This window comes from Idiotropiscis lumnitzeri, chromosome 10 (assembly GCF_059441095.1).
Source record: "Idiotropiscis lumnitzeri isolate Australia: NSW breed Sydney's pygmy pipehorse chromosome 10, RoL_Ilum_1.0, whole genome shotgun sequence".
In the NCBI taxonomy this organism is placed as follows: domain Eukaryota; kingdom Metazoa; phylum Chordata; class Actinopteri; order Syngnathiformes; family Syngnathidae; genus Idiotropiscis; species Idiotropiscis lumnitzeri.
The window spans coordinates 14,511,443-14,524,856 of record NC_142400.1 but is presented as its reverse complement, the minus strand read 5'-3'; the positions used below and the strand labels follow the sequence as shown (position 1 = coordinate 14,524,856).

General features: G+C 40.5%; 1 protein-coding gene across 3 annotated transcripts; it reads left to right on the top strand.

Annotated features, from left to right (window-relative positions):
* The first annotated feature begins 429 nt into the window (after window positions 1-429).
* Window positions 430-12,723, top strand: sim1a (SIM bHLH transcription factor 1a). Of its 3 annotated transcripts, XM_088306822.1 has the most exons (12): window positions 430-604; window positions 2,799-2,878; window positions 4,816-4,920; window positions 4,988-5,096; window positions 5,438-5,523; window positions 5,609-5,808; window positions 5,994-6,100; window positions 6,528-6,675; window positions 10,091-10,256; window positions 11,087-11,375; window positions 11,448-11,495; window positions 11,677-12,723. In XM_088306822.1, the coding sequence occupies exons 1-12, from the start codon at window positions 430-432 to the stop codon at window positions 12,357-12,359; spliced, it is 2,196 nt and encodes a 731-aa protein (XP_088162948.1). In that variant the 3' UTR covers window positions 12,360-12,723. The 3 variants fall into 3 exon arrangements, with proteins under 3 accessions (XP_088162948.1, XP_088162947.1, XP_088162946.1); XM_088306821.1 differs by having other exon boundaries at window positions 4,816-4,905; window positions 11,087-11,495; XM_088306820.1 differs by having other exon boundaries at window positions 11,087-11,495.
* The last annotated feature ends 691 nt before the right edge of the window (window positions 12,724-13,414 follow it).

Sequence of the window (13,414 nt, the reverse complement as noted above, 5' to 3'; positions counted from 1 at the left end):
GGACACATCCACTTTGCTCCATTAACTCACTCGGGATGCGGAACGGACGATGCTCTGGATTTTGGACATTTTGACCACTTTCAAGTCCAACGGATTTCTCTATACCGAGGTAAGAAAACAAGTTTAGGGAATGACCTTAATTTCAACGCATTTCAAATACATTGACACAAAATAAAAGTCACACTTACTCAGGACGTGAGTGTCGTCGGGTCATCCCCAAACTTAATTTCCGAATGCCAATCTGGTGATTTGAACACAATTTTATTTTTGCACTCCAGAATCTCGCCCGAAAGATCCAATGACAATGTGATGAATTCCTGACTGCTGCTGCTGTGGACGTGAGGCCGACCTTCTCTCAAGTCCACGAGCGCCGCAGCTGCAAGGGAATGCGGTGAGACTTTTCTACGCAGAAGAAGAAAAAAATACACCATGAAGGAGAAATCGAAAAATGCTGCACGGACTCGACGGGAAAAGGAGAACAGTGAATTTTATGAATTGGCCAAACTGTTGCCGCTCCCCTCGGCCATCACGTCCCAGCTGGATAAAGCCTCTATCATCCGCTTGACCACAAGCTACCTCAAAATGAGGATCGTTTTTCCTGAAGGTGAGGCTCGTGCATCTATCCATTCTATATGTTTGAAAAATTATTTAGTAAAGGAACGAAATTAATACAATTTAGTTTGAATTGTCTGCTTTATTATAATATATTGTAACAATTTGGATTAGTTGGGATTTTTCCAAAAGTCCGCGGCCTTTATGTGTTTAAAGGGCCTGATTGGTAATTGGTGTTTTGTTTTGTTTTTGGATTAATATAATTAAGGTTTCACACGAATGTATATATAAAGCATTAAATGCATGTTAGTCGAGGAGGGTGCATTTACTGTAAGTGCATTACAATAACACAGTACAGTCACCACTTAACAACACGCTGAGCATAGTAATCGAACAATACAATAAATGAAAAAAAAAAACATATCTTAAATGTAACGTATCTTTTTCACAAACATATCCAAACTATTTCGTGACTTCCCAAAACGGGAAATACCCAGACCAGCCGAGAGTCTGACCCAGAACCATTCTAGTGATTTTAATAATTTCGCTGTTCACTGTTGTTCAATTTAATCTGAAATAAATAGCCTTCATGAATTCCTTTGACCCAGAGTCATCTCAAAGCCTGAGTGATGTGGTTTCCTGGAGTCCCTGTGATGAGGATTCATGCTGCACGCGTGACTGCTGCATCGCCTCGCATATTAGCAGCATGCTCATGTCTGATCCTTCAACATATGTGGTGGCTCTTTGGAGCCGCACACAAGACTCATTGTCACCATTTAGTGGAAGGTGTGCTCACAAAGAACCTAGACAGAAAATACTAAAAGTAGGTAAACGGTGCACCTGAAATGCAATAAACCTCGGCGCAAAGGTAATACGCGAGTGTGAAAGTAAGAAAAAAGGAAATTGTGTAATAAATATTTAACATGCGTAGCCCATGAATTTAAATGACAATCAATACTAAACGCAACACACAGCACATGGAAAAATGTTGTTCCATTTTCTTTTTTGTTTGGATCGATGGTGTTGCTGAGCTTTGCCATGCTACCCATCTCGGTTGAATTTAGTCACTAAATGCGTTCTTGTGGGCGCTGACTGAAAATTGCTAAACTTAAAATAGACTTTACAATTGTATACACTTTAAATTTGCAACAACGTTGTTGTGATTATGCTGTATAGTTGCCAAAGTGTTCCTATGTGACCGGTTTGTAAATTAGATCATTATTGCCATAATGCACGTTGTTAATGACTCAAATTCCAATATATTCCCATGCAGATTTTTTTTTTGTAATAGTCAAAATAAAAGTACAATTTTTAAGTAAGCCACGCATTGGTCATTGAAGGCTAAAACACGATTTTACAATACGACGGTTTGTTTATGCTACGTGACAAAAATAATAATTCGTTCGTTTAATTTGTCGCTCCGTTACATTTGTTAATGGTGTTCACACGTGTATCATTGCAATGTTTTTTTTTACTTCTTTCTCTAATTTATTTAAACAAATCCAATTGAGTATTTACCTTATTTGGTGAATAAATGATTTACGAGTTGAGACAATAAGACAAAGAAAAAGTCGTTTAATAAGATAACATTATTGTCTCCCAAACAAACTCCTTCCGAGGCGGTAAAACGAACAATTCATAATTTTGTTCCTGGTGGAAGTCTTAATCCAATTCAAGTATTTATTCGATGCGTCTTTCCTTAGTAAATTGAAGTGGAGGCGATGCGATTGTGCTCCGAGTCCAAACATAGAAGTCCATATTATGGAGCGCAGTGTTGTCCACATGCCGCCTGTTTATTCTGTTCCACATTTGCATTTCAATTCCAAGTCTGCTGCGCCGACTCGTGTTTGTTTTGTCCCGCTTTGGGTATTGGGCCTCATGCAGCTTAACTCAAAGCTTTTTTTTCCTCCTTCGTTTTGAATAGTTTATGCTAATAGTTTCACAAGATAGAAATGGCTTCTATCCGAATGCTTACGCGTTGAAAGATGAGGTCTATTAAGATGTTCTGACTTTAATCTGATGACATTATTAGGCGTCGGTACTTTGCAGTGCACTAGAGATGTAATCCCCTTGCATGTTTTCAGCTAAAATATATTAAACTGCGTTGTATGCGATACATATTGTTGCTTATAACTCACTTGATTTCCTCTGTGTTATTATAATAATCATTATTGTTGTTGTCATTATTGGCAGTAATTTTAGAATATTATCTTTCAAAAAATGTTTTCATGTGATTTGCTTACCAGGCCTTGGCGAGTCATGGGGCCATGTGAGCAGGAGCTCTCTGGATGGGGTCAGCCAGGAATTAGGTTCCCACCTCCTACAGGTTACTATTATTATTATTATTATTATTATTATTATTATTATTATTATTATTATGTTTATTATTATTATTATTATTATTATTATTATTAAAGCAGTAGATGGTGTCTTATCTACCCCCATTTGCCACCCACTGCTCCCCTCATAGTGCTTGAGGATTTAAATGAGCTGAGCGCATTCATGGTCATGCACGGGCCTCAATCTGTCTTTGAGCCTTCAAACAGCTCATCATCTCTCACATTAGCAACAACACAAAGGAGTAGGCTCACTGGTGGCAAAGCCATGTATAGCAGTTTGAAACACAAATGTGTGGTATGAATGAATACTTTGTGAGGTATATTCTAGGATGTACGTACTGTACGTATATGCACACAGTACACTCATACATACATTTGGCGGTCTTGGAAGACAGATGATGGGGATGACACTATATACATTTATTTATTTATATATTTATTTATTTATTTATTGTGAGATTAATTTTTATTTGAATCCCTGTTGGCATTTAAAACAAAATTAGGCAGTTTGTATTCATGCTTCCACACCTTCTCTCAGACTCAGATTTCAATCAGTCAATAATAAGGGTCATTGTAACTACTGTGTTAAAAACAACAACTTTCCAATCTGCTTAGTTGTGCTAAGAGGAGGGCTAAATGTAGAAGTGTATTGAAACACTTTGGCTGCAGTGGCAGAAAGAGACTGCATGCTTTCAAGGTGGCCGTCATAAACAACTACGATCCCAACACAATTGAAGCATCCCTCACTGCTTCACTGTTTGCAAAGACAAGTGGAATTAAAATTTTACTTCATGACCAGAATAGTTGACAACTTGGCTTACTTTGCTAAAGCAGCAATAGCTTGCCCTAACATTAGACTCAAGATTACATAGAAATTAGCAGAGTGTGTCTTGGGTATCAAAGAAATTGATTACTTATTTATAAACATTGAAAATTGAGAAATGTTTCACACCTGCAGTATGTAGCGTGCATTTTTTAATGCTGCTTGGCATTAAAGGTACTTTCAATTAAGTGTTTCAAACAAACACGAATGTCTGGACAGTGTATCTCGTGAAAGCCACCGTTTGGTGGCAATTCTTTCCAAAAAATCCTGCCAAACTAAAAATAAATATATTCTTCAATACCATTTAGTTAGTAATACCATTTTAATTTCAAGTCAAACATTTCCCCGAAAGGAATGTTGAAATTTAGCTAAATAAAACATGCACATTAATCAAACGGAAAATTATTATTAGTTATTTATTAATAGACGTATGTCCATGTTTGAGCTGCTTGGGATTCAGCAATTTGGTCGACAAGCCTGACAAACTTTGAATGCAGCACACTTCATCTGGATAGCGAGTCTGTGGCTAGATTGATTAAGTTGCAGAGTAAGTTCCAGCTTCTATTTGGTTAATTTTTAATTTTATTTTTTTTTAAACTCAACTCCATCTTCCTCTCAGCCTATTTATTTCCTGCTGACTCTAATAAAGGGCGGTACGGTGAACGACTGTTTAGCACGATGGCCCTGCTCCGGCCTTCCTTTGTGGAGTTTGCATGTTCTCCCCGTGCTTGCGTGGGTTTCCTCTGGGTACTCCGGTTTCCTCCCACATTCCAAAAACATGCATGGCAGGTCGATTGAACACTCTAAATTGCCCCGAGGTATGAGTGTGAGCGTGGATGGTTGTTCATCTCTGTGTGCCCTGCGATTGGCTGGCAACCAGTTCAGGGTGTACCCCGCCTATTGCGCGAAGATAGCTGGGAGAGGCTCCAGCACCCTCGCGACCCTCGTGAGGACTCTAATAATAGCTACTTGCAATAAGACACTACAGCACACCCACATATGTTCACTATCCATTGGAGTGCACAAAAAACTGTGGACGTAAGTCATCCTGGACAGATTTCTTGCCGTTAGTTATGGTCAATTCTCTGTCGTATCTTTCAGACATTGGACGGCTTTATTTTTGTGGTTGCTCCGGATGGGAAAATAATGTACATATCGGAAACAGCCTCGGTCCATTTGGGTCTGTCTCAGGTTGGTTTAACAAAGGTAATGTTAACTCCTTTGCTATGTTGCATCTGAGGTGTCACAGTCCTGACATGGTTGTGCATTTCAGGTAGAGTTGACAGGAAACAGCATCTTTGAATACATTCATCCTGCAGACCATGATGAAATGACGGCTGTCCTCACAGCACACCAGCCTTACCATTCACACTTTGTCCAAGGTAAACACTGATGATATGATATAAACTCATTAATTTGTGACGACTGCTAGAAAAGCATTCATGATAATCCTAACGATGAGAAATTATCATTCACACCAGTGCAGAATCTTTCTTTGTCCATGTAATGTATTTGTTTTTGCTCTTTTGTTATCATGCTGGATAGCTCGGTGGATTTAAACTTTATCAAATAAAAAATGTGCGTCTCAGATGCTCTTAGTTTTCGGAGTCCAAGCTATTTATCTGTAATTCAATCAAAAATCTATCCAACACCATTATCTCGCTGCATTCATGTAATCTCTGTGAGAAGTCGAGCGCACTCATTCTTTTTTCCTTCCCTGCAGAATATGAAATGGAGCGCTCATTCTTTCTGAGAATGAAATGTGTCCTTGCAAAAAGGAATGCTGGTCTTACATGTGGCGGTTACAAGGTCAGAAAAAAAACCCGTTACTTTTATGAGATTACTTAATCGGTTTCTTATTGCAACATTGAATGGAGATCCACTCATTACCCAGGTGATTCACTGCAGTGGCTACTTGAAAATCCGCCAGTACAGCCTGGACATGTCGCCATTTGACGGCTGCTATCAGAACGTTGGGCTGGTGGCCGTCGGTCACTCGTTACCACCCAGTGCGGTCACAGAGATCAAACTGCATAGCAACATGTTCATGTTTAGAGCCAGTCTGGACATGAAGCTCATCTTCCTCGACTCGCGGTATTTCTTGTTTACATGTTCACACCGCTGATGCACTGTGAATGTGACATCAATGTGTGCCACGTTATTTTCTCAATCCTTTGTCAGTTGATTTCTTTCCAACAAAGCACTTTGGATTGGGTGTCAACATGAGAACACTTAATGACAGCTGAAAAATTGCATGTGCATGTGTGTGTGTTGTCTAGGGTTGCCGAGCTTACAGGCTACGAGCCACAAGACCTTATAGAGAAGACCCTCTATCATCATGTCCACAGCTGTGACTCTTTCCATCTGCGCTGTGCGCATCATTTGTGTGAGTAGTTGAACATGCGATATTATCAAACTTTATTGAATCGAAGTAGCTATTAAAGATCTATAAATAACTTGGTAACCATGTTTCGTCATATGTGTTGAAGAAGCACATACTGTATCTCAACTCAAACTAAACTAAAAAAAAAAAAGACGTATAAATACGACTTTGGGAGGTGGGGTCTACATTTTTGAAAACGTATTTGTATGTCTTATGGATTGAATGAGTTAATATTGAACAGAAAAAAACAACCCTATAAAGTGTATTTTTGAAGAAAATGCAGTAATATGCTGGTTCAATATAGAATTATTATTGTTATCATATCATATATTGACTTAAAAGTAATTGGTAATGAGTTAAAAGTAATTGTTAATCTAATTTACTAAATGCTAGCTTTGACCTCCTTTCCTCCTCCCTTCTTTTATTGTAGTGCTTGTGAAAGGGCAAGTCACCACTCGGTACTACCGTTTCTTGGCCAAACATGGTGGCTGGGTGTGGGTTCAGAGTTATGCAACCATCGTACACAACAGTCGCTCCTCCAGACCTCACTGCATCGTCAGCGTCAACTATGTTCTCACGTAAGTACCTGCTGTTTGCCAGAATGCTGGAAAATAGCCCCCAGCCAAAAAAAAAAAATCCAAACAGTTATAGTTGAAGCTAAAAATGTAAATGTCCCTTATGTCCTACAATACGGAAACTGTCCTCATGCTTATCTTGCTCATTCTCATGATACTTCAGCTCAGAGCGCGTCAAAATCCTTAAATCCACAAGATTAGATTATTCTTGTTTTTTCTGTTGTCCCACCACAGAAGAGTGTGAGTGATGGCAAATATGTCAAGTGAAATGATGAGTCTCGAAAGATATATTTCAAATCCGCGTTTTCTCCTGCAAAGTAATTCCTCTGGCATCCAACGGACTTTCCCAGCTTTCTCTGCTATGCCTTCATGCACTCCTTGAAGGATTGTCTGGGATCCTGCGGAAATCCGTTATCACGCCCATCTTTATGTTATCCCTGTCTTCAAAACGGGTCCACTTGACAACACTCTTGAGCTTGGGAAAGAAAAAAAAAAATCACACGCAGCTAGGTCAAGTGTGTAAGGGGGTCTTTGTGGCACAGTGATTTTCGTCTTGGCCAGGAACAGTCTGATGCTCAGAACATTGTGAAACAGCCACACGTTGCCCAGTCTCAAATCTTTCCTCTTCTCTCTCATGAGTGAAGCAAATAATGCCGGATGTCTTTGCTGGATGATACGATCCTCAGTGAAGGGCATAACTTGTTGTTTGTACGTTAGTTTGGGTTTGAAATATATCTTTTGCAGAGCTGGGCGCTTGACCCTATTTTGACGGTCAGTCCCCCGCCCTTCGCCCTTTTGGTCCCATTCCGGCCTTGACCCTCTGGCCTTATTCATAAAAATTGTTGGCCCCCGACCACGTTGAAAAAAAAAAAAGCATGCCGCCACCGCGGGAGAGATGCTAACGGTGGAGATTTATTTAAGATCATTAGCTGGCCATTTTAGGATTCAAATGTGCTTACCTTATTATGGTCTTTTTTGTCTCCTTCTTCTTTGTCTCATTCTTCTTTCTTCTCAACGAACATGCTCAAATGTTTTATGTTGATAAAGTTGTGCTGCCAACTGTACTGCTTTACTCAACTTCTCTGTCGCAACATCTCATATAGAACAACATTTCACCCCCGTAACATGAGCCAATCACCTTTGTGTGCACTTCAGGGCGCACATGGAAAACATAAACTCAAAGAATATTACCCAATGCAAGTAAGTACGCCCAGTTAGAAGTGTCACTTTTGACTCATTCTGAGGACATTTTTGTCATTTGCCCATTCGGCCGCGACCACATCACACGCCAGAGGGCCTATTCGTGGGCTGAACTAGAATCCAGCTCAGATTATTTGAACCCTTTTTTTAAAATGTGTCGGAAATGGACGTCCGGGAGGGCCTGAACTGTGCGCCCCTGGGACAGACTTTCCAGCTCTGACGATTATGTCTGCTTCTTTTGTGACTGGCAACCCGTCTAAGGATTGGCTAGCAACCTGTCTAGGGTGTGTTGCTGACACAAGACTTCACATGTACGGTTAAATATTAGACAAATACTGTATATACTGGCATGTATCACGTCCACTCCATGGCATACAGTGCGTAATATCAGATCGTATCACATTCTAATCTATTTGGATAACTAGTAAGTTGAGAAGTACCCTAATTCAGCATGTATCCAAGACCATGAGAATCACCATGCCTGGGGGAGTTCTGTGCCCGTTCGCAATTTCACACACAGCACATTCCACGAACATATTGGCCATGCTATGGACCGCCACCACAATCTGCAACGTGTGTGCAGGGTAGGGGCACTATAGTGTGTGTGTTCCAAATTGGCTTGACTGCATTTAACAGTTAACAGCTCCGCGCTGTTAGGTTGGCATTAAAATGCACATTACATGCTGCTGTTTCTCACATCTTTCTATGCGACTCCACCTGCTTTCAGACATATTTTTTCCGAGGAGGTCATATCCAATACTTGCTCATGATTTATGCAGTGTATTAACCTTTATATGCGTCACTTTCAAATGTACAAGTTTGCGAGTGAAAAATTCCCATGAATTCCATTGCACCTCGCTATCAGACACGACTTGTTATATACTGTACTGCAACAAGCTCAGTAAATCTTGACACACTTTTATTTTACCTCCTAAATTCTGAATCCAGATAAGTGTTGTGTTTATCATCTTTCATTTGAGACTCTGTGGTATATTATTTAACAACTGCACGGTTCTATTGGGATATATGAAATGAAATGTTTGAAACAAAACGTACTTAAGTCAAACGTTTTGCACAAGACATGGAACTATAAGATAATCTTTGGTAGGTAAGGGGTGGTCTTTTGTTAAGAATGTTATCAGGGTGAAATGTGTTCATCCAGTAGCCGTTGTGTACATTCTAACCATGGATAAGAAGTGATAAAGGCAGTTCACCTGAATGTGAACTCCCACTGTGTGTTCAAGGTCTGATGACTGATGGTCTGTGGGTCTGCCAATGCAGAGCTTTAGTCACGACATTGCATCAGTGAAAGCTTGCAATCACAAAGGCTTGGAAGGGGAAACTAGTATAGTTTTGTGTGAACCAGAAATAATTTACCCTTATCCACCATTACTGTATATTGCAAATGTTGTAAAGGGATTCAATGTGAGCCATGGAACAATACTGTAATACTTAAATCATAACTATTTTTTGTAATATTAATGTAGACATGAAATATTGTAGTGGTGACTGTACAGATAAAACCGAAATGATGATGGAAATAATGCAAAAGCACTTTGATTAATTCTAAGCGCAGAATAAATAAAGGGTGTCCAATCCTATGAAATACATCCATCTGGATGTTTTGTATAGATTATTGCTATCAAGTTTGCGTAACCAAACGCTGAGAGCAAAGGAAAAATGCATTACTGTTTGTCTCAAGTAAATCTCTGCCAAGGTTTTCTGTTGTCCCAGCCTAATTTGCCATGGCAACATCCATGGAGCACAATCAATTCCTTTTTCACAGTACAAAGACGTCCACACTCTACAGGCCTGATTTAGCCAGACATAGCCTTTAATCTCCTAATGTATTTGATTGCTCTGCTTTCCCTCTGTGTAGTGTTTGTCAAAGGCCTTGCTTCAATCCCTCTGGTATAAAAAAAAAAAGACTCCCAACAGTCATTCCAGCTGTCTCAGAACATCCCAACATTTACAAGTCTTAATTCTGTCTCACATGGACACGCAACACTCAGCCTGTCTTGGTCCTTCATGATGAGGCTTGGAATGCTAAAACAAATGCTAATGGGCTTTTGCTGGAATAACTGTACAATTAGTTTTTTACGTAGCGAGAGGAGAGAAAAGACATCTCTGCTTAAGCACATATGCACTGAACATATTTTAGATATTTGAAATACAAATGCAGAATATTCAAGGAATGTAATTAAACTTGTGTCTTCAGGAATACGGAGTATAAAGGCTTCCAGCTCTCTCTGGATCAGGTCATGTCCAAGACCTCTTTCCCTTTCAGCAGCAATACAGCGAACAGTCTCTCAGAGACAGGCAGAGCCAATAAAAGCAGAGTTTCCCGCTCCAAAACCAAAGTGAGACTTTCGCCATATAGTCAGGTGAGTTTTTAAAATATATATTTTTATGTATTTATCAAGTGTCAAACGTATTTCAAGAACAAAATCAGGCATTCCAAGACAGCCACATCACCAAGTAGAATTGCTATCGCAATGAAGTCATGAAAGTAAGGTTTGCCAGAATGTTGTTTTGTTTCTACTGTTAACTTTGAAAGTCTATTTGACCAGCAGTACACAATTTTACAGTATAACCATGTCAGTGTGTTTTGCACAACTTGTTCTTGGATCCCAAATCCCTATCCAGCCTGTATTTGATGTGTCCTTCCCCTAACTCGTGCACACACAGACACACACAAGAGAGAGAGAGAGAGAGAGAGAGAGAGTGTGAGAGAGAGAGAGTGTGAGAGAGAGAGAGAGAGAGAGGGGGGGGGGGGGAGAGAGAGAGAGAGGGGGGGGGGGGAGAGAGAGAGAGAGAGAGAGAGAGGATACTGTGCAGGGATTTAGCAGTGGATGCCCTATTGATTATGTTCAAAGGATCAACGTTGAAATCAGGACAAAAGAAATTTGTCTGATTTAAGTTCATAAGCCTTAACCTGTTTTAACCCCCCAAAAGACTGCTTGGCTAAAAGGTTTTAATAGTTTTAGATTTTCCATTATAATTATTTTTTTCTCAAAAATACTGTACTTCATTTGAGTTTAGATTGCATTAGTTTTAGTTTAGTATTAGATGTGGGTTTTTTTTTTAACATATGGAGTACTCGTCGAGTGCAAGAAAAAAAAACGGGTCACTAAGTATTGTGTAGTTAATTAGATTGAAATTCCATTCATTGTAACCACTTTTATTGTTTTTGTTTTTTTGTTTCTCAACCCAGTATCCAAGTTTTCAGGCAGAACGGTCAGATTCAGATCAGGATAGTCCCTGGAAGGGAAGTCCGCTTACTGATGCAGCCTCCCCACAGATGCTGGAGACAAATGAAGGCATGGACACCTCCTGCGTGTACAAGCAGTTCACTGATCCTGGTCCACTATGCTACAGTGTGTCAGAAGAGCAGCATCGTACCGGTGACGGTCACAAACACGTCCATGTGCATGCTCAAGGTCAAAGTTGTGAGCGGGGTCGATGTGAAGCAGGACGATATTTCCTTGGAGCGCCTCCTTCCAGCAGGGACACATGGTGGAGCACAACAAGGGCAATTTTGCCATTAAGTAAAGTCTCATTGGAGAACCCCAAAGGATGTGATGGCAGCATTCCACATATTACAGCAGCCCACAGTTACGATGGTAAGATCTCAAATGTATTACAATATATGTCCAGTCAAAACTCAAAGGTGGCCTGCAATATATTAGAAATACAGCCAACATTTTAAGTAACATTCCTTAATGTAATATAATTTACATTATATAGAAATGTATCTACATATATATTTTTTGTTTCTTTTTTTTTAACTCATGTTTCTAAAAGGTCAGAATCATTGGGATGAGGACAGTGTGGTGAGCTCTCCAGATAGAGGCTCCACCAGTGACTCAGGAGATCGCCAGCGAACTGACCAGTTCAGGTTCAGCCCACAGGAACCCAGCAAAATGGAGACACTTATCCGAGCAACACAGCATATGATTAAGGAAGAAGAAAGTCGACTTCAGCTACGAAAGGCTCACCCAGACACTCCACTGGGGGAAGCCAACGGACTGTTAAACAGCACCGGTCTCTGCTGCACCTCAGAGTATACGCAAAGGCCAATACAGACTGTGGTGTGTCGTGGTTTGAGTCACATGCACAGCCCCGCCCACTTGTCAAGGCTAAGTCCAGGGTCCGAAAGCCTCAACAAGTCCAAAGACTACCTCCAGACAGACCTGAGCCCACGTTCTTTACAATTACATTACTCGTTTGGTCGGCCTGGCCCATGTTTAGATTCTCCCACCCCGGCCCCAGCTCTGTATCCGCCCCACACCCACTTTCGGCCATACTTGGAAAAGCATACGCCCTACCCCCTAACAGGCTATGCTCTTGAGCACCTCTACGACCAAGAGAGTCTCCGAGGCTACTGCACTTCTGCCAGCGCGGATATGACCCCTCACCTCCGCATGCCGGCAGAACAGACAACCGGACACAAAGGCACCTCTGTCATTATCACCAACGGCAGCTAACACTCATTTTACACGTGCACTGGGACTGATGTCAATAAGCCCCTTTAACTGGCTGGGCTGGTTTTGCCCGTTTGAAACATCACTATGTATTTTGATTCAGGCTCCACTATGCTTATAATGCTGACCTTCTCTGAAAATGACTTCAGAATACTTGTAATATTTCAGAGTTAAGCTTTAGAACACTTACCCCTTTATTACATAATCTTAAGATTTCCCCAATAATAACGGTAATAATAATATTCACTATGCCAATTACAAGCTTTCATACCAGACTTTTAGACTGCATTTTTAAGGCGCTTGATACATCGAGCGATACGACCGAATGCCAATGAACTGTAGCACATTTCGGGAATCTAAGAGTAGTTTTCACCAATGGAAGAATGTTGTTAACTTGTTTTGCCACAATTTGAAATGTGTTTTACAATAATACTTTATTGTATTTACAATTGCTTATGTAGCTGTGGCTAAAAAGTGAAGCGTGGAGAGTCTCTGTCGCTAAAAGTGCACGAGTGCAGCCAATAGCCCATCAAAATTCCTCACCCTGTCCTCTGTTCTCAGCGTTACCTCTCTGTGTATTAATATACAATATCTCAAGCATCCAGCCAGTGCTTTTTCCTTGACAATCACATCATGTTGTTTGTATTTTATAACAAGCAATACAGTGCGGCATATTATGTGGAGCTTTAAAACATTGTTTCCTGATAAGAGCACCAGGGGCCGGTTTTTACAGTGTCGGCATATGATTGGCGGGGGTCTCCCACTCAAAGCCGTTTGCGATAGCTCAGTTCACTTGTGTTCAGTCACATCACGGTGACCGTCAAGTTTCAAACTGTCCTTCAAGTGATCCTTTACCAGTCATACATATTTTTATTCTTTTCTGGTTTTACACTTTTTTCTTTGTAGTCTACTGAGCTTGAGGGTTTACATATTTCTATTCTATTTCTTGATCTACTAACAACTAAAGATTTTGATCAGCAGGGGTAGCTGGAATATATCCAACTAAGTCATTGCGGGGCTTTCTGCACCCGGACGAGAAGCTTTAGCCACCAGCTAGC

What these genes read in the sequence shown, in the direction of transcription:
- sim1a (XM_088306820.1), top strand. Translation starts at nt 430, where the DNA reads ATGAAGGAGAAATCGAAAAATGCTGCACGGACTCGACGGGAAAAGGAG. An exon ending in GCGCTGTGCGCATCATTTGT is followed by an intron (nt 6,101 to 6,527) that starts GTGAGTAGTTGA and finishes CTTTTATTGTAG; the next exon opens with TGCTTGTGAAAGGGCAAGTC. An exon ending in GACTTTCGCCATATAGTCAG is followed by an intron (nt 10,257 to 11,086) that starts GTGAGTTTTTAA and finishes TTCTCAACCCAG; the next exon opens with TATCCAAGTTTTCAGGCAGA.